Raw genomic sequence first — 21,400 nt, forward strand, 5'->3', positions numbered from 1 at the left:
TCCATGTCACCCATATCAGCCATATCACCTGATGTTGTCAAACATTAACATTTTGCCAATCTGATGGCATGTTTTAATTTATATTTCTTATGCATGAATTGGCCATTTTGAATTCCTCTTTTTCAAAGTGTCTGCTCAAGACTTTTGCCAATTTTTGAACTGGATTGTTTGTCCTTTTATCTTTTCCATAATTTGTAGAAGTTTGGTATATATCCTGAACATGAGAACTTTGTCGGTGTGTGTTGCAGAAATCTTCTGTAGTTGTCTTTTTAGTAGTTTGCTGCTTTTTGAAGAATAGTAATTCTTAATTTTAAAGAGATAGAATATATTAGTCTTTTCTTTTCTGATCGGTGCTTTTTGTTTGAAGAAATCCTTCCCCTGAATCAAGTAGATATACTACTATATTGTCTCCTGTAATCTTCATATTAATGAAGATTAATCTTTCAAATTTCAAATTCAATTTGGAATTGATCTTTGTGTGTGGTGTGGAGAAAGTATGCTTTGATAATATTTATGCAGCTGAACTGACTAGACTTTGGTACATAATTAAGAGTACAGTTATCACAACAAAACCATGTTCTGCATATTAATTCAAGAGCATCTCTGCTGCTGGATTTGGTCCCTTCCGGCTTGTTTCATCTGCATAAGTGATGTGCCCGTACATCTACATGAAAAGTGACAGATGAGGGCAATTATCTGATACTGTGCTTTGAAAACAGTCAGTTTTTAGCCAAAGATAGCTGCAAATTGTGATGCTGGGGGGTTGTAATTATCATAAAACTGAGAAAACATTCTGCAGTTTCCAGGACAAACACAAGACTGTGCTTTATGAGGGCAGGGATCTTGTCACCACTGGGTATCTGGTCCCAGACAGCACACCTGCCACGTAGTATCTGCTCAATTAATATAAAATATATAATATAATATAAAAACAAATTCAGATAGTCTGTACCACAGAAATCGTGGATGTCTTCCAGAAATCCCAGTGTTTTGGCTTCCATATTCCATCTTCCAGGCCATCCCTTCCATCCAGAAGCAGAACATAAATAGTTACAAGATTGTTTTCTCCTTCCTTCCTTAAGTTTAGGATAAACAAAAATTTATAGGAAATTTACTGTTAAGGTCACCTCTAGGTTACAAACCTCCTTTTTGTGATACTTCACATCCCTTCCACCCATAAGTAGCTGTGTCCTAAGTTCTTTTGGAGTGCCCTTCACATTCTTGATTCATCTAGCTACCTTATGATACGGCATTATTTCTTCCTGCAAAAATATTTAAATTTCAACTAGTTTATTCATGCCTCTGATTAACAAGGAGAAAAGCGAATGAATATATATCAGAGATGGAACATAACTTGGGGGCCAAATTTCTCTGATGTTTATAAATTTCAGGTGTTTCCCAAGTGATTTCTTCAGTAGTAGCTTTTTAAGAGTCTGTGCCTTGGGGGCCTGTTAACTGCTAACCCACCAGGCCACACGTGTACATATGCAAACGTTGGTCAGCTCTAGCCTAAGTTTCTCTAAAAAGGAGCTGGAACTTTAAGAGAGTAGAACTTGCAGGCCAGACCGTACTGATCGCATTAGGAGATAAGCACAGGGGATGGGTTGAAACAACTCTGAAGTGCTGGGTGGGATGTGCTGGATACCATGCTTGCCCTCCCCCACCCTCCTGGGGAGTCACATTGCCCATCCGCATGTAAGGGGCTCTGCAAAGCCCTTTACAAAGCAGCATGGAAACTTCACATTTGTTCAATCTCGTGTTGATTTGGCCACAGCACCTTTTTTTGTAGGGCACCTCATAGAACCAGAACTCTACAGAACCCAGAAACACTGCTCTGGGTCAGGCTGAACATTAATGCACTGTCAGCAGAATCATCAAAGAAAAATTCAAATTGTCAATTCAAAGTCAAAAAAGTAGCTTCAGGGATTTGGTAGCAGCATAATGAAGTGGTTCCTCAGAGACGTGAAGAATTAACAAAATAACTACAATGAAACTGCTGCCTCTGTCAGCTGAGAATTTGCAGGCACTGTGTCAGGGTGCCATCTGGATCATCTAACTCAGCGTGGCTTTGTTGCTTAGTGTAAATAGATTGGGCTCATATTCCAGCTCTTCCATTCACCAGCTGTGTGTTCTTGGGAAAGTTACTTAACCTCTCTGTGCTGCAGTCTCCTAGTGTATAAAATGCTGAAGGTAACAGTATCTGCCTCACACGGTTGTGAGCTCACCTGTGCAAAGCTTTTAGGAGAGGAGCTGCCACACAGCAAGCCCAATACAGGTATTTGCTGCTATTATTACTCTATCACTTAATTTCAAGAAATAACTAAGGTGCTATAAATTATTTTAAAGGGAAAAAGTTGACCAGAAAGCTGATGAAGAAGCATATGAAGCAGAAATTCAGGCCGAGATAAGTGAATTGTTGGAAGAGCACATGCAAGAGTACGAACAGAAGATGGAGGAATACAGAAGTGCACAGCAGCAGTGGAAAGCCTGGAAGAAAGCCCAGGTCTGTAAACAGCCTTGACCAGAGCTGACCTGGGGGACAGGAAGGGTCCGGGTAGAGGCACCTTGAGACAGGAGGAAGGAAACTGGGCACGCAGACTGGGGTCCCCTGCCTGCTGTGCTCTGTCTCCCTCCCAGCCCCCTCGCTAGGGGACAAAAGGATGAGAGAATGAACTGATTAATACACTTGTTGAAAAAGCCACCCAGCCTGCTGATACCAGAGAAAGGTTTTTCCAAAAACAGTTCTCTGTATCATCCTGTGGCTGTTTGAATGAACCAGTAATAACCTGGTAATCGCTCATGAGCCTGTCAAACTCTGTGATACGTATTTTACTATTTTACATGGCTTACCCTATCTAATGTAGGGTATTGGTGCTTCTGGGCTTCCCCCAGAAAATTATATAACTTTATACATATGACCTTGCAAAACTGGGACAATAAGTAATAAGTAATCCAGGGACAATAAGTAATAGATCAGGGTGACCTGCAGTGTTAGTTGTAGTCACAAGCCTTTAATTTCAAGATGTATCTTTGGGACTTCCCTGGTGGTCCAGTGGTTAAGGCTCTGTGCTTCCACCGTAGGGGGCACAGGTTCGATTCCTGGTTGGGGAACTCCCACATGCTGCATGTGCAGCCAAAAAGAGATGTATCCTTGGTGTTTAGATCCAATACTAATGAGCAGATGAATAGTTAACTTTTTTAAGCTCTCTCTAGGGACCAGGCACTGTGAGAAGTTCTTTCCAGACATTACCTCATTTCAAGAGACCTGGAAAAAGTTTCCTATAATTGTTCCCACTTTGTAGACGAGAAAACTGAGGCATGGACAGGTCAAATGGCTTAGTGAGCTGCCTGAGTGCACACAGCTGGTTGAGGTGGAGCTGGGTTTGCATCCACGTCTATCTGATTCTGAAGACTGTGCTTTTCAAAGAAATTCCAAAATTCCTGTTTGACATAAGGTTGCCTCTTACCCAACAGAGGGCCAAAAAGAAGAAAAACAAACAAGCAGTCGAAGAACATCCTGATGAGATGAAGGAGCCAGATCCCGGGGAGGAGCCTGTGAAACCTGTCCCTCCAGAGCCCACAGATCGGGCTGTGATAGAGCAACAGGTGAGGGAGAGAGCAGCCCAGAGCCGGAGGAGGCCCGGGGAGCCCATGCTGGTCCTAGAGTTGAGCCTTGCGGGGAATGTGACACCCAACGACCAGTGTCCCAGGTGAGCAGATGCTCCAGACATGACTGAGGTTGACATGTGACACACACACTGCACCATTTGGAGTGTACATCTCCTGAGTGACATGGAATGATCAGGAGAATCATGAAGTCTCTGTAGATATTTATTAGGTTGGACGATATGAAATTGCAGGTATTTGTCCAGGTTTTGGCAATTTCATATGGTTTACCCACTCAATGCATCGCCATTGGCCACTCAGGAGCTCATTACCGGAAGCTGCCTGTAGGGGACACTCTGCACAGTGCCTGCCTGCATGGCTTCTGGTTCGGAGCCTTTATCTGTAACCTCAGTGTATCTTTTTTGTCCACTGCTGGCACACCCCCTGTCCCTGGCACAGACACCCAGATCTCTCCTTGGCCCTTGATTTCAGCTGCTCCTAGGCCAGCTGCTGTCTTTGAAGGCCTCACAGAGCCTCCTAAAGGAACTGTGGATATTCCCTATAGTTTGAGATAAAGTCAAGGCCACCTGAGGCCATCTGAGGCCCTCCAGATCTGGTAGAATTACATCTCTAGTCATTCGTATGTGATCCCTAAAAGTTATATAACGTTTATAAATCTATACATATAATAAGTTCATAAACACACATATATATGTTCATCCTTTTTTAGATATTTATAATTTAATAAAAATATTTTAAGTTTGCTATTTATTTCTTTCCTATACTTTACAGAGATGGGTCTCAAAGTGTAACCCCAGGACCAGCACCATCAGCATCCCTGGAGAACTTGTTGGAAATTCTCAGGTTCTACTGAGACCTGCTGAATCAGAAATTCTGGGTTAGGGCCCAGAAAACTGTTTTCACAAGGTTCCCAGGTGATTCTGATGCATGTTAAACCATACTGTTATCTATTAAAGGAAATATATTGAAATAATTATTACCTCCAGATCCCAGGCCTAATACTCCAGTACCCAGAAGATCTATCATGAACACAGGGAATATCTCAGACTTGAATCTTCAATACTCCACCATAGAAAGTGAGAAGTCAGCATCGGAGATATTAGGATGCAGGGGTTAACCAGGATGTCTTTATAAGACCCCAAAATCTTCTTAGTTTCAAACTTCTATTAATATGCTAATAACTTACTTTTACATTGTAGCTTCCTGTGCATTTTCATGTGTTCTCTCAATTTCGTAGCATTCAGATGCTATACATAAGTAAACTGTTCCCCAGCACTAAATTAGCTACTTTCAGGCCACAAATACCATACCGTATAACTTTATGAACATTCAAAATATGTGATTTTGAGCATGTTTTTTAAAGGGAAAATTTAGGCTTGATTTTACAATCCTTTATGGTGAGTCCCATTTTGACCAAGAATGTATACCTCAGTCTGAAGTTTCCGAGTTTTCACTAGGCTTGGGGACTATAAACCAGATTGCCCCAAGCCAATGATTATAAGCCACCCTCTTCATCAGGCCATCAGGTCAAAGGGGGCCATGCAGAAGACGGAGATGTTTTAGGTCTGTTGGTGGCATGAGGTTGCAGTATTGGGAATAAGCCTTTAAAAAACCCTGAGTGAAGTCTTTGGGGGTCTTGGATATTTCTCAAGGTTTGTTGTTAAATGTCTTTTATAGAAAAAAAAAAATCAAGTCAACTGAGCAATTTCATGCCTGGGATGGGCCTAAATTATGGAGGGGTAAAAAGTTAAAACTACCCACTCAATTTAATGAGTACAGAATTTCTGTTTGGGATGATGAAAACTTTCTAGAGAAGGATAGTGGTGTTGGTTGCACAACATTGTGAATGTACTTAATACCACTGAATGGTATACTTAAAAATAGTTACAATGATAAGTGTTATGTTGTGTCTATACATAATATAAAAAAAAAAAAAAAAACTACCACCCAAAAAACCCTGAGTGTGTTTTAGATTTTTATGTTCTAACCTTTTAATTTCCTTAACAAACTTGAGTTGCTACTGGCTTAACCAATAACTGGAATTTGTAGTGGGCATTTCTGCAAATATGTACAATAAAATTAAAGACCGCTCTTGAAGGTTTTGATTTTTTTTAACTTCGTGGCTATAAGAATGATATGCTTCGAGAGACCTACAAGATGGCAGAGTAGTAAAACGTGGAGATCACCTTCCTCCCCACAAATAAATCAGAAATACATCTACATGTGGAACAACTCCTACAGAACACCTACTGAATGCTGGCAGAAGACTTCAGACTTCCCAAAAGGCAAGAAACTCCACACATACCTGGGTAGGGCAAAAGAAAAAAGAAAAAACAGAGACAAAAGAACAGGGACAGGACCTGCACATCTGGGAGGGAGCTGTGAAGGAGGAAAGGTTTCCACACACTAGGAAGCCCCTTCACTGGTAGAGACGGCGGGTGACAGGGGAGAAGCTTCGGAGCCACAGAGGAGAGTGCAGCAATGGGGTGCGGAGGGCAAAGTGGAGAGATTCCCACACAGAAGATCGGTGCCGACCAGCACTCACCAGCCTTAGAGGCTTGTCTGCTCACCCACCAGGGCAGGTGGGGCTGGGAGCTGAGGCTTGGGCTTCGGAGGTCAGATACCAGGGACAGGACTGGGGTTGGCTGCTTGAACACAGCCTGAAGGGGGCTAGTGCACCACATCTAGCTGGAAGGGAGTCCGGGAAAAAGTCTGGAACTGCCTAAGAGGCAAGAGACCATTGTTTCGGGGTACGCGAGGAGAGGGGATTCAGAGCACTGCCTAAACGAGCTCCAGAGATGGGCGCAAGACGTGGCTACCAGCGCGGACACCAGAGACGGGCATGAGACGCCAAGGCTGCTGCTGCAGCCACCAAGAAGCCTGTGTGCGAGCACAGGTCACTATCCACACCTCCCCTCCCGGGAGCCTGTGCAGCCCGCCACTGGCAGTGTGCTATGATCCAGGGACAACTTCCCCAGGAGAACACAGGGCCCGCCTCAGGCTGTTGCAACGTCACGCTGGCCTCTGCCGCCACAGGCTCGCCCCGGCATCCGTACCCCTCCCTCCCCCTGGCCTGAGTGAGCCAGAGCTTCCAAATCAGACACTCCTTTAACCCCCTCCTGTCTGGGTGAAGAACAGACGCCCTCAGGTGACCTAAAAGCAAAGGCCGAAATTTAAATTTGGGACCAAATGCAAAGCTGAACCCCAGGAGCTGTGTGAACAAAGAGAAAGGGAAATTTCTCCCAACAGCCTCAGAAGCAGCAGATTAAATCTCCACAGTCAACCTGATGTACCCTGCATCTCTGGAATACCTGAATACATAACGAGTCACTGAAAAATTGAGACAGTGGACTTTGGGAGCAGCTGTAGACTTGGGGTTTGTGTTCTGCATCTAATTTGTTTCTGGTTTTGTGTTTATTTTAGTTTAGTATTTAGAGCTAATTATCACTGGTAGATTTGTTTATTGATTTGGTTGCTCCCTTCCTTTTTTTTTTAATATATATATTTTTTCCTTTTTCTCTTTTTGTGACTGTGCATGTGTACACTTCTTTGTGTGATATTGTCTGTATAGGTTTGTTTTTACTATTTGTCCTAGGGTTCTGTCTGTCCTTTTTTAGTTTTTATTTTTTTAGTATAGTTTTTAGCATTTGTTATCATTGGATTTGTCTTTTGGTTTGGTTGCTCTGTTTTTTCTTTCTTTCATTTTCTTTTTTTCTCTTTTTTATTACTTTTTTATTTTTTGATTTAATAACTTTTTATTTTATTTTATTTTATTTATTTCATTCCTTGTTTCTTCTTTTATCCATTTACTTTTAAGCCATGTGGCAGACAGGGTCTTGGTGCTCCGGCCCGGTGTCAGGCCGGTTCCTCTGAGTTGGGAGAACCGAGTTCAGGACATTGGTCCACCAGAGAACTCCTGGCTCCATGTAATATCAAATGGCAAAAGCTCTCCCAGAGATCACCATCTCAATGCTAAGACCCAGCTCCACTCAATGACCAGCAAGCTACAGTGCTTGACACCCTATGCCAGACAACTAGCAAGACAGGAACACAACCCCCCCCATTAGCAGAGAGGCTGCCTAAAAGCATAATAAGGTCACAGACACCCCAAAACACACCACCGGATGCAGTCCTGCCCACCAGAAAGACAAGATCCAGCCTCATCCACCAGAACACAGGCACCAGTCCCCTCCACCAGGAAGCCTACACAACCCACTGAACCAACCTTAGCCACTGGGAGCAGACACCAAAAACAATGGGAACTATGACCTGCAGCCTGCGAATAGGTGACCCCAAACACAGTAAGTTAAGCAAAATGAGAAGACAGAGAAAAACCCAGTAGATGAAGGAGCAAGGTAAAAGCCCACCAGACCAAAAAAATGAAGAGGAAATAAGCAGTCTACCTAAAAAACAATTCAGAGTAATGAGAGTAAAGATGAGCCAAAATCTTGGAAATAGCATGGAGAAAATACAAGAAACGTGTAACAAGGACCTGAAAGAACTAAAGAGCAAGCAAACAATGGTGAACAACACAATAAATGAAATTAACAATTCTCTAGAAGGAATCAATAGAAGAATAACTGAGGCAGAAGAATGGATAAGTGACCTGGAAGATAAAATACTGGAAATAACTACCACAGAGCAGAATAAAGAAAAAAGAATGAAAAGAATTCAGGACAATCTCAGAGACCTCTGGGACAACATTAAACACACAAACATTCGCATTATAGGGGTTCCAGAAGAAGAAGAGAAAAAGAAAGGCACTGAGAAAATATTTGAAGAGATTATAGTTGAAAACTTCCCTAATATGAGAAAGGAAATAGTCAATCAAATCCAGGAGGCACAGAGAGTCTCATACAGGACAAATCCATGGAGAAACACACCAAGACACATATTAATTAAACTATCAAAAATTAAATACAAAGAAAAAATATTAAAAGCAGCAAGGGAAAAACAACAAACAACATGCAAGGGAATCCCCATAAGGTGAACAGCTGATCTTTCAGCAGAAACTCTGCAAGCCAGAAGGGAGTGGCAGGACATATTTAAAGTGATGAAAGGGAAAAACCTATAACCAAGATTATTCTATTCTATCTCATTCAGATTCGACAGACAAATTAAAACCTTTACATACAAGCAAAAGTTAAGAGAATTCAGCACCACCAAACCAGCTTTACAACAAATGCTAAAGGAACTTCTCTAGGAAGGAAACACAAGAGAAGGGAAAGACCTACAATAATGAAATGAAAACAATTAAGAAAATGGTAACAGGAACATACACTTCGATAACTACCTTAAATGTGACTGGATTAAATGCTCCAACCAAAAGACATAGACTGGCTGAATGGATACAAAAACAAGACCTGTATATATGCTGTCTACAAGACACCCATTTCAGACCTAGGGACACATAAAGACTGAAAGTGAGGGGATGGAAAAAAGATATTCCATGCAAATGGAAATCAGACGAAAGCTGGAGTAGCAATTCTCATATAATACAAAATATACTTTAAAATAAAGACAATTACAAGAGACAAAGAAGGACACTACCTAATGATGAAGGGATCAATCTAAGAAGAAGATATAACAATTGTAAATATTTATGCACCCAACATAGGAGCAACTCAATACATAAGGCAAATGCTAACAGCCATAAAAGGGGAAATCAACAGTAACACATTCATAGTAGGGGACTATAAAACCCAACTTTCACCAATGGACAGATCATCCAAAATGAAAATAAATAAGGAAACACAAGATTTAAATGATACATTAAACAAGAGGGGCTTAATTGATATTTTTAGGACATTCCATCCAAAAACAACAGAATACACTTTCTTCTCAAGTGCTCATGGAACATTCTCCAGGATAGATCATATCTTGGGTCACAAATCAAGCCTTGGTAAATTTAAGAAAATTGAAATTATATCAAGTATATTTTCTGATCATAATGCTATGAGACTAGATATCAAATACAGGAAAAAATCTGTAAAAAATACAAACACATGGAGGCAAAACAGTACACTACTAAGTAACCAAGAGATCACTGAAGAAATCAAAGAGGAAAACAAAAAATACATAGAAACAAATGACAATGAAAACACCATGACCCAAAACCTATGGGATGTGGCAAAAGCAGTTCTAAGAGGGAAGTTTATAGCAATACAATCCTACCTCAAGAAACAAGAAACATCTCAAATAAACAACCTAACCTTACACCTAAAGCAATTAGAGAAAGAAGAATAAAAAAAAACAAAAGTTAGCAGAAGAAAAGAAATAATAAAGATCAGATCAGAATTAAATGAAAAAGAAATGAAGGAAACAATAGTAAAGATCAATAAATCTAAAAGCTGGTTCTTTGAGAAGATAAACAAAATTGATAAACCATTAGCCAGACTCATCAAGAAAAAAGGGAGAAGACTCAAATCAATAGAATTAGAAATGAAAAGAAGTGACAACTGACACTGCAGAAATACATAGGCTCATGAGAGATTACTACAAGCAACTATATGCCAATAAAATGGACAACCTGGAAGAAATGGACAATTTTTTAGAAAAGCACAACTTTCTGAGACTGAACCAGGAAGAAACAGAAAATATAAACAGACCAATCCCAAGCAATAGAATTGAGACTGTGATTAAAAATCTTCCAACAAACAAAAGCCCAGGACCAGATGGGTTTGCAGGTGAATTTTATGAAACATTTAGAGAAGAGCAAACACCTATCCTTCTCAAACTCTTCCAAAATATAGCAGAGGGAGGAACACTCCCAAACTCATTCTACGAGGCCATCATCACCCTGATACCAAAACCAGACAAAGATGTCACAAAGAAAGAAAACTACAGGCCATTATCACTGATGAACATAGATGCAAAAATCCTGAACAAAATACCAGCAAACAGAATCCAACAGCACATTAAAAGGATCATACACCATGATCAAGTGGGGTTTATCCCAGGGATGCAAGGATTCTTCAATATACACAAATCAATCAATGTGACAAACCATATTAACAAATTGAAGGAGTAAAACCATATGATCACCTCAATAGATGCAGAAAAAGCTTTTGACAAAATTCAACGCCATTTATGATAAAAACTCTCCAGAAAGTAGGCATAGAGGGAACTTTCCTCAACATAATAAAGGCCATATATGACAAACCCACAGGCAACATCGTTCTCAATGGTGACAAACTGAAACCATTTCCACTAAGATCAGGATCAAGACAAGGTTGCCCACTCTCACCACTATTATTCAACATAGTTTTGGAAGTTTAAGCCACAGCAATCAGACAAGAAATAGAAATAAAAGGAATCCAAATCGGAAAAGAAGAAGTAAAGCTGTCACTGTTTGCAGAAGATGACTTGATACCATACATAGAGAATCCTAAAAAGGCTACCAGAAAACTACTAGAGCTAATCAATGAATTTGGTAAAGTTGCAGGATACAACATTAATGCACAGAAATCTCTTGCATTTGTATACACTAATGGTGGAAAATCTGAAAGAGAAATTAAGGAAACACTCCCATTTACCACTGCAACAAAAAGAATAAACTACCCAGGAATAAACCTAGCTAAGGAGACAAAAGACCAGTAGGCAGAAAACTATAAGACACTGATGAAAGAAATTAAAGATGATACAAATAGATGGAGAGATATACCACACTCTTTTGTATAGAAACACAAAAGAGATACCCAAAGCAATCTACAGATTCAATGCAATCCCTATCAAACTACCAATGGCATTTTTCACAGAACTAGAACAAAAAATTTCACAATTTGTATGGAAACACAAAAGACCCCAAACAGCCAAAGCAATGTTGAGAAAGAAAAACGGAGCTGAAGGAATCAGGCTCCTGGACTTCAGACTATACTACAGAGCTACATTAATCAAGACAATATGGTACTGGCACAAAAACAGAAATATTGATCAATGGAACAGGATAGAAAGCCCAGGGATAAACCCATGCACATATGGTCACCTTACTTTTGATAAAAGAGACAAGCATGTACAATGGAGAAAAGACCGATTCTTCAATAAGTGGTGCTGGGAAAATTGAACAGCTACATGTAAAAGAATGAAATTAGAACGCTCCCTAACGCCATACACAAAAATAAACTCAAAATGGATTAAAGACCTAAATGTAAGGCCAGACACTATAAAACTCTTAGAGGATAAACATAAGCAGAACACTCTATGACATAAATCACAGCAAGGTCCTTTTTGACCCACCTCCTAGGGAAATGGAAATTAAAACAAAAATAAATAAATGGGACCTAATGAAACTTAAAACTTTTGCACAGCAAAGGAAACCATAAGCAAGATGAAAAGACAACCCTCAGAATGGGAGAAAATATTTGCAAATGAAGCAACTGACAAAGGAGTAATCTCCAAAATTTACAAGAAGCTCATGCAGCTCAATACCAAAAAAACAACGCCAATCCAAAAATGGGCAGAAGATCTAGATAGATATTTCTCCAAAGAAGATATATAGATTGCCAACAAACACATGAAAGAATGTTCAACATCACTAATCATCAGAGAAATGCAAATCAAAACTACAATGAGATATCATCTCACACCAGTCAGAATGGCCATCATCAAAAACTCTACAAACAATAAATGCTGGCGAGATTGTGGAGAAAAGGGAACCCTCTTGCACTGTTGGTGGGAATGTGAATCAATACAGCCACTATGGAGAACAGTATGGACGTTCCTTAAAAAATTTGTTTTGCTTCATCTGTATGAAAAAGTACCTTTTTACAATACAAGTGCATTGCTGTGTATACTGTAAGAATGTAAGCTTTGATGAAACTTGTTTTTGTGTGGTGACAGCCTGTCATTGAATCAGAACAACTTATTTAATTTGCTGATAGTCATATGAAGTGCTGAACATTATGATAAGGGCTTTTGAAAACCCTTTCTCCATATTTCTTCCCTTTAAAATATATAATCTCAAAAATGATTTCACTTTTCAAAATTATGCATGAAAGGACAGGTGTTAATCACTCAGTAATATGTTATTTCTCCAACATGAAGAAAACTAAAGAAGTGATAAAAACTTGTTTTGACATTCTAATATAACATTTGCTTGTGTGTTAGGGATGCAATGAGGTCAAATTTTTTTTAGAGAAAAAAAAAAAAAAACTAAAAATAGAACTACCATACAACCCAGCAATCCAACTACTGGGCATATCCCCTGAGAAAGCCATAATTCAAAAAGAAACGTGCCGCAATGTTCATTGCAGCAATATTTACACCAGGACATGGAAGCAACGTAAGTGTCCATCGACAGATGAATGGATAAAGAAGATGTGGCACATATATACAATGTAATATTACTCAGCCATAAAAAGAAATGAAATTGACTTATTGAGGTGGATGGACCTAGAGTCTGTCATACAGAGTCAAGTAAGTCAGAAAGAGAAAAACAAACACCATATGCTAACACATATATATGGAATCAAAAAAACAAACAAAAAAATGGTTCTGAAGAACCTAGGGGCAGGACAGGAATAAAGACGCAGACGTAGAGAATGGACTTGAGGATACCGGGAGGGGGAAGGGTAAGCTGGGATGAAGTGAGAGAGGGGCATGGACTTATATACCCTACCTAATGTAAAATAGATAGCGAGTGGGAAGCAGCCACATAGCACAGGGAGATCATCTCGGTGCTTTGTGACCACCTAGAGGGGTGGGATAGGGAGGGTGAGAGGGAGATGCAAGAGGGAGGATATATGGGGATATATGTATATGTATAGCTGATTCACTTTGTCATAAAGCAGAAACTAACACACCATTGTAAAGCAATTATACTCCAATATAGATGTTAAAAAAAAAAAAAGAAAGAAAGATATGCTTGCCTGGATAACTCCTATGTTCTATTGGGATTCAAATGACCTTTCACAATAAGGAACATTTCTTAATCCCCTGCAGCCAGTGAGCAGTGACTCACCATTGGAAAATGTTAAGAAAAAGCTTGGACCTTGGAAAAGCAGAGTTGACCCAACTGCTACAATATGCTATTATATTTACAGGTTAAAACATCCTCCCCAAACATAAATCACTACTAGCCTTTATGGTCTGAACTCACTCCATTTAACAAATAATATAATTCTGTTTACTGTAAACTTTAGGATACAAATGTAAGGGTTGTTTGAAATAATTAAGGAGACCGTAGCACAGTGATGCTTTAGCACAGTTCTAAATCCCCTGTGGCCTTTTCAGGGCCTCTTATTTCATATCACACATACTATTATATTAAGCGTTGCAAGACCTATGACTGCCTTGGTTCAATGAAGGCTAAAGGGACTGAAGCTCCAGCTCCAGTGTATCTTATTCTGTCAGTGCCCATTTGTCAAACACTCCAATTATACTTAGTAAATGAATACTGACCCACCAGTGAATGGTCTCACTCTGCAGGGTGGAGGTCTTGCGAAGGGAGGATGTCAAGAGGCGCTCGCTGTATTTAAAGGTGACCTTCAACAACAAGGAAGTGTCCAGGACCGACAGTCGGCCACTTGGGGCTGACTTCCGTGTTCACTTTGGACAGATTTTCAACTTGAAAATATTCAACTGGCCGGAGAGTTTAACACTTCAGGTACATATTTTAATTATAGTCACCATCCCAAGAATTTTTGGTCATCACAGGTGCAAGATGGTTTTACATCATCCATTGGCTATGCTGGTGTCCTGATAGATTCTCAAGGGGAACAGAAGGTCAGCTCTTCCTGGGCACGTCTTAAGGTCTTGGCAGAAAAGATCTGCTACCCCACTTGGCTCCTAGAAATGCTGGCAGAGTAACTGGCCACAGTGCTCAAGTGTGTGTCTCTAGACGAGGTTGGGGGATGAGGGAGGATGGGGGATGGTAGAGAGATCTCTGGCTCATTCATCGGACAACTTCAACGTCACGCTGTACCAAGATCCTAGCATAATATACCAGAGAAATCAAATTCTGTAATCACAGGTGGTTATAATGGGGGGTTGGGGTACAGGTGCTAGGATCCCCCAAAATAAATAAAGCTCCCCATTAGCCTAAATGCCACCATTAGCAATATATTTATTTGTGTCTGTTTTAGTTTCCTAAGGCTGCCATAATGAAGCACCACAAACTTGGTGACTTAAGACAACAGCCATTTTTTCTCTCACCGTTCTGGAGGCCCTGAAGTCTGAAATCAAGGTGTCAGTGGGGCTGTGCTCCCTCCAAAAGCTCTAGAGAAGAACCTTTCCTGCCTCTTCAGCTCCTGGTGACCCCAGGTGTTCCTTGGCTTGTGGTAGCATCACTCCCATCTCTGCTTCCATCTACACATGGCCTTCTCATGTCTGTGTGTCCTTTTTGGTCTCTTACAAGGACACTCTCATTGGATTTAGGACCCACCCTAATCCAGTATACGCTCATCTGGATCTTTAACTAATCACACCTGGAAATACCCTATTTCCAAATAAGGTCACATTCTATGGTTCCAGGTGGACATGAAGTTTTAGAGGACACTATTCAATCTACTACAGTGTCTTAGGCTTGCTGTTCTTATGGCAAAACCTCTCTTATGATGCTGACAGATTCTCTTTTATGATACAATAGGCATGTTACTTAGGCTTGCAAATATGTGGCACAGGCGCCTTTGTTTGCCATCTACCACCCATGCAGAAATCACTAATCCTCATCCACCACTTGTGCAGAAATTTCTCATTCTTAGCCACCACCCTTGCCAGCAATGACAATTGATCATGCCCTATTTTCCCCCACTGAGCCTGGATATAACTTCAGAATCCTTCTCAACACTGTACTCCAGGCTGCCACTACCTACTGACTGAACTGACATTAAGTCTGCAGATACAATTACAGCTATGTAATTATTAAAATATTTAAATACTTCTCTACTGAATAGCACAGAGTTTCCATCCTGGACCCCCAAAATGCCACCCTGGCCACATAGACCCCACTTCCAAGACCCTCTGGCCCTTCTTACAATGGACCAGTTAAAGGGTATGTCTGAACAAGGTTAATGCCTCCAGGACCCTGTTCCCTTGTATGGTAACAGCTCTTGTGATTGGTTAGCACTTGGCTGTGAGTACTGTTCAACGTTTTGAATATCAACCCCTGTCTAGATTCAGGTAGTTGAAACCCTTCTAAAACTGGTAGAGGAAGTTTGAAACAGCTAAGATAGGGGGTTATTTTGACAGTGGGAAGGAAGCACAGTAGAAATGCTCAGAATGAAGTAGGGATGCCAAGAAATGAGATGGTGACCCTGAACGGGTCAGCACTGGGCACCCAAGGTCAACCACCTGGGTTTGGGGCTTTCCAGAGACTCTGGCAATTTTGTCCTTCTGCTTTCATCCCTGATCTGGGGGTGGTGAGGGCTAAGGGTGATCCTCGTGTACAAAGCACCTAGCATCATGACTCAGGCCAAATTCCTCTCCTGTGCTGATAACAGCACTGACAGCTACAAAATTGAAAAATGCTTCTCTGGAAAGTTTAGTGCTAGGCTTAGCCCAGTCACTCATATAATTCTGCAAAAACCCATCTGATTTCTAAGGAAATGTCTGTGTATTTGGGAACTTAAGAAAAACAGAACGAACTTACTTTGCTCCTCAACTTAATATGGGTGAGAGGAGAAAGTAAGGAGATTTTGTTAAAGTAAAGAATGATATGAGAAAGGGGATTGAATGCGGAGGTTTGGTGAAAATGTGAGTTTTTCTTAAGCCTGAAAATTCCCTATGAATATCCGTGGGAAAATAATCTCTACATTTCTGCATGATGGGGTGATGGTGCCTGAAGGTGAGAGCAGAGAGTCACCCAGCTCTGCACTGGGAAGGGAAGCAGAGGGCACCTCCAGGTGGATGGCTGGTGGGCTTGTCTTGTACTAACAACCCTGCCCGTGGTGCCGGGTCCACGCCGACTGTGCACCCCCGCTCCTCTGGAGCCCCTGCTGAGCCTGACTGCCTACGTGGAGGGCTCCTCTTCCTCTGTCCCTTAGCAAAGTTGTGTCTGAGGGGCTCTGGGATCCTGCTGACTGGGTTTCATCCCATCATCTCTCCCTGTGAGAGGCACCATTATTTGAGTCACTTAACTACGAGGCACCATGGATCCAAAGACACAATCCCATTTCAGATTTGTTGAAATTAGAAAATCTGGTATTCTTTGTACTACTAACACCTGATTAAGAGAGGCTTTTCTTAGCCAGAGATTCTCTGCAGTGCAGAGCCTGAAGGCAGTGTCTTTCTGTTTGCATGGCGAAGGGCTTTGGAACATTTAAAATCCAAACGCCTTTGGGCAGAGGGTCACACCCTGCTGGTTCTGAAGCCCCACATCTTTACTGCTTCCCACATGAACCCTCCTGCCCTGGCCCTGCACACTTGCGTGTGCTTAAGCTACAGTTTAAAGCAAGACTTAACTGCACAGGGAAAACTGTCTAAGTGAAGAATAAAACTTGATGGAGAAAGTAAATAAACACAAACTCCAAAAGCCAGCTCGATGCTTTGCTGTCACCTGCTCATCACCATGAGAGGTTGCTGGGGGCCCTTAAGAGTCTTACCTGTCCCACATCCACAGAATAGCAAAGATTTCAGCTATGCAGAGTTTGCCCCCTTGTTTGAGATTCATCCTTGACTCCTCCCCTTCCTCCCCTGCAGAGGAAAAACTGATGTTGAGGAAGACCGAGATTCACGTGAGAAGATCAGATAGAGAGCTAGAGGGAGGCCGGGGAGAGCAGCAGACAGAACATGGCAGGTAGGAAGGACTGCGGGCCTCGGAAAGAGACCCTCCCACACTGAAGCTAGTGCGAAGGACAGGAGAGAAGGTCCTGGCATCCGGATGTCCAGCCTGCGTCCCTGTTGGTTGGTGAGAGCTCAGACCACCTGGCCAGTATGTGAAACCCTCTCCCACTCTGGGCCATTCTAAATGTTCTGAATTACCATGTGGGAAAGACATCCTCCACCTTCCACTAATGACCAAGACTTTATTTCACATATATTCTAAAACATAAAGGAAGCCTCCTATACTATCTCCCATTGACTCTCTTGAATATTAACTTGCTATGGATATTACAATCAAAACAATTTTATAAAGTAATGTGAAAAGGGTATTCTCTAAAATATTATGAAATGAATTTTTAAATAAAAAAACAAAACTTTATCCTACAATATTAAGAATATACTTGTAAGCTATTATCTTGGCCTTAAGAGCTGAATCATGTCATCTTCTTTAAAAAATTACAAATTAAAGGAGTCTTGGGTAAGTTCTTAAACTATCCATAAAGATTTGATAACTGATCAAATTACATATCATAATGGCTCAATGGCCTAATTTTTTATTATTGAGTAGTGGTTATAGATGAAATTAATTTAGAGGATACTGCATTTTGACTGTCTAGGAATAGTACTGTGCCATTTGGAAATTTTCCATATAACTGCAAGTTTTGAATTAGGGAAGGTTCAAGGATTACTGGCAACTTCAGGAGGATAAGAAAAATCACCTTAAATGCATCTGTTTATGCCAGTGCTATCAGATTTCTATAGAGGGTAATGTGTTTCAGAAAATTTTCCAAGATTGTCAGAACTATAATGCATCAGTTGATGACTCAACAACCAAGCCCTGAATGTTGCTTAATTGTTGAGAGCCAGCTGAGGGTCTGATGCTGAGCCAGGAGTGTAGTGGAGCATTGGAAGCCATGTATAAAGGAAGGTATACAAGGCCCTGTCTCAGGGAGCTTTAAATCCAGCTAGGAGATGCGAGAGAGACAACTACAAAGAAGCAACGCTCAGTGCAGTACGATACACAGGACTGCTGAAGGGAACAGTGTTGATCGTGATGTTTGACTTCTTGCATGTTTTGAACCACAAGGCTCAGTGTTTCCTAGCCAGGCTTGAGATAGGAATGCCAGGGCAGCCCTACAAAGCAGAAGATAAGTCCACAGGCTGGCCCAGAAAGCCAGGAGTGAGGGGATGGGGTTGGGCCTCACAGCAGAAATGGGAGGAAGGAATTAATTAGAGCAACACTGCAACCTTGAAAGAAGGATTGACAGGACTTGATGATGGTTTGACTAGAGGGAGTAAAAAGAAAAGGAATCAAAGTTGGCCCCAAGGGAAGGGTGAGATGGGACTTCACAGGATGGGAGCTGGAATGGAACCAGAGCCCTTCCAGAAAGGTCTTGAAAAGGTCTGGCTTCTGAGGTCATTCCAAAATAAATGCTTGGTGTTTTCACAAAAATGAAGTTTGATTTAGAAATAAAAAAGCTTTGTGATAATGACCTTCACTTCCTTATCATTCACATCTATAATATCACCCCATATTCATCTTCTTGACTCCCCCAAACTAACAGCTGTTGTGTAATACTGCTGGGTGGCTTTGAAATATCTTAGCATTATTATTTTTTCCTTATGAAGCAATCCTGTTGAGCTTTCATATTCCTGGCATGCGGATTGAGATAGGGAACTTTTCCTTTTAACCAAGTTGGCAATAACTCGAGTTTCCCTTACCAGAGCCTCTCCTGATTTCTCTGGCTCTTCCGCAGAATTGCCCTCTCCAAGTGGGAAAAGCAATCCTATTTGGAGAAGTGTCCTTGATAACCCTCCTGTAGCTCACTGGGACAGGGGGAGAGAAAATAAAGATACCAAAAGGAGACTCCCTCCCAGAAGTTTGGCAGGGAAAGGAAGGAGGGAACTGGATCAGGGGTCTGAAAGGGGACCATGGTTTACTTTAGGGTGTAGTTGACTGGAGCACAGTTGTCAGCTGTGGGAAAAGCAGCCAGTCCAGAAAAGATTGATGACTTGGAAAATAAAAAGGAAAGTTGTAGGGGGAGTGGGTGGGAGAAAGGAAGGAAAGAGGGTGGGAATGTTGAGGGAAGGAATGCCACAGGATACTGGGAGGGGTGGGATCAAGACTGAATAGCATGGTCCTTTGAGTCAAGAGTGATGACACAAGGGAGGGGGTGGAAGGCTGGCCGTAAGGGGGTTCACTTCCAATGCCCACAGCCTTTTCAGTGAAGGAAGGGAGTCTGTGGGCACAAGAGTAAGGAAGGTTTGATCCAACACTGAAGGGAAATGGGGACATCAACCAAGAGACAATTAACAGACTGGACGATAACATCACAGGTGGCTGAGATTACAGGGCAGCCACTTATACCAAATCCAACACCACCATGTGCAAAATATGAAACTGCTGTGTTTTGTTTTGCTTTGTTTTGTTTAGGTTTTAAAATAAGAGAAACATGACTTAAGACCCTGCAGTACAGACTACTTCACGATGGATTCTTTTTGATCTAAACTTAATGCCCCTACACTTCTAAGGTTTGTCTTATCTATACAGTTCTAAATACTGTTAGCAGATAAATTTGCACCAGAGTGTTGAGTTAAAGCAAACACCATTCCAAATGCAGGAGAAGTTAATAAGAATCACATAAATAGTTCCAATTTGGTAGCAGTTGATCTAATTGCTATTCTGGATTCAATGCTGCCTTGCTTTATACAACAGGAATTTTTGAACAGTTGAACATAAATTATATTTCCTGTCTTGTTTCTTCATTAACATTCCACCTTCAAACACACAAACACTCATTTTGCTTAGAGCAGTGCTTCTCAATGGAGATTATGTTGCCCCCCCCCTCGGAGGGAGGTGCCTTTTGGTAATGTCTGGAGACATTTTAATGATACAAGTGTTGAGGAGCTACTGGCACCTCTAATAAGTCGAGGCCAGGGATGCTGCTAAACATCTTACAATGTACAGGACAGTATACTGCAACAAAGAATTGTTCAGCCACAAATGTCAACAGTGCTGAGGTTGAGAACCCCTGACTTAGAAAGAAAATGAAAATTAAACTTAATTATACAAAAAGTGATTTGCAAATACCTATAAAGCCCAAAGTGCCCATTTTCTGATTTTTAAAAATAGCATTTCTGGGCTTCCCTGGTGGCGCAGTTGTTGAGAGTCTGCCTGCCGATGCAGGGGACACGGGTTCGTGCCCCGGTCCGGGAAGATACCACATGCCGCGGAGCAGCTGGGCCTGTGAGCCATGGCTGCTGAGCCTGCGCGTCCTGAGCCTGTGCTCCGCAACAGGGGAGGCCACAACAGAGTGAGGCCCACGTAGCGCAAAAAAAAAAAAAAAAAAAAAAATAGCGTTTCATCCTAGCATTAAATAGAACTGCTATTTAAAAACTTAGCGTGTCTTGAAAAGACAGATCTTACATGTTAAAGTTTCATTTAAATAAAAGAAATTCTTATTTTACAAAGCTTACTAACATCAACTGGCTACCTTTAAAAAGTAGGGTAAAAAGTTTAGGAATTTTTTTTTTTTTTTTTTTTTGGCTTTGTGGGATGGTATCCATTTTTCCTTACTTACAAAAAAAAAGTTGATTATTACCTTCTGAGACAGCAGTAATCAGCAAACCCTCCATTCCCCCAGAGTTTGTAGTTGCCTCTGTCCTACAGACTCAGCACCAAGACTCTCCAATTCATTTCCTCTCTGACACTAGACAGGAATGTGTTTCTGGAGACGGGGAAACAGACCCTTCCACTGACATCTACCAGAAATGCCCTTTATGTAGTAACTGCATGTTTTATTGGCCATCATTAACTGCGGTGACCAGCACAGGCACATCCACAAGGAATTAAAAATCAAAACAGGGCTTCCCTGGTGGCGCAGTGCTTGAGAGTCCGCCTGCCGATGCAGGAGACGCGGGTTCGTGCCCCGTTTCGGGAAGATCCCACATGCCGCGGAGCGGCTGGGCCCGTGAGCCATGGCCACTGAGCCTGCGCGTCCGGAGCCTGTGCTCC

General features: G+C 41.4%; 1 protein-coding gene across 1 annotated transcript in view; it reads left to right on the forward strand.

Annotated features, from left to right (window-relative positions):
• Window positions 1-21,400, forward strand: part of CC2D2A (coiled-coil and C2 domain containing 2A) — a 139,567-nt gene that overhangs the window by 56,059 nt on the left and 62,108 nt on the right. Inside the window, exons 14-16 of the mRNA XM_007464071.1 lie at window positions 2,347-2,503; window positions 3,475-3,710; window positions 14,053-14,230. Coding sequence (XP_007464133.1) covers window positions 2,347-2,503; window positions 3,475-3,710; window positions 14,053-14,230 — 571 coding nt within the window. The remainder of the gene's footprint in view (window positions 1-2,346; window positions 2,504-3,474; window positions 3,711-14,052; window positions 14,231-21,400) is intronic.

Source organism: Lipotes vexillifer, unplaced genomic scaffold (genome assembly GCF_000442215.2).
Source record: "Lipotes vexillifer unplaced genomic scaffold, Lipotes_vexillifer_v1.1 scaffold1653, whole genome shotgun sequence".
Lineage (NCBI taxonomy): Eukaryota > Metazoa > Chordata > Mammalia > Artiodactyla > Lipotidae > Lipotes > Lipotes vexillifer.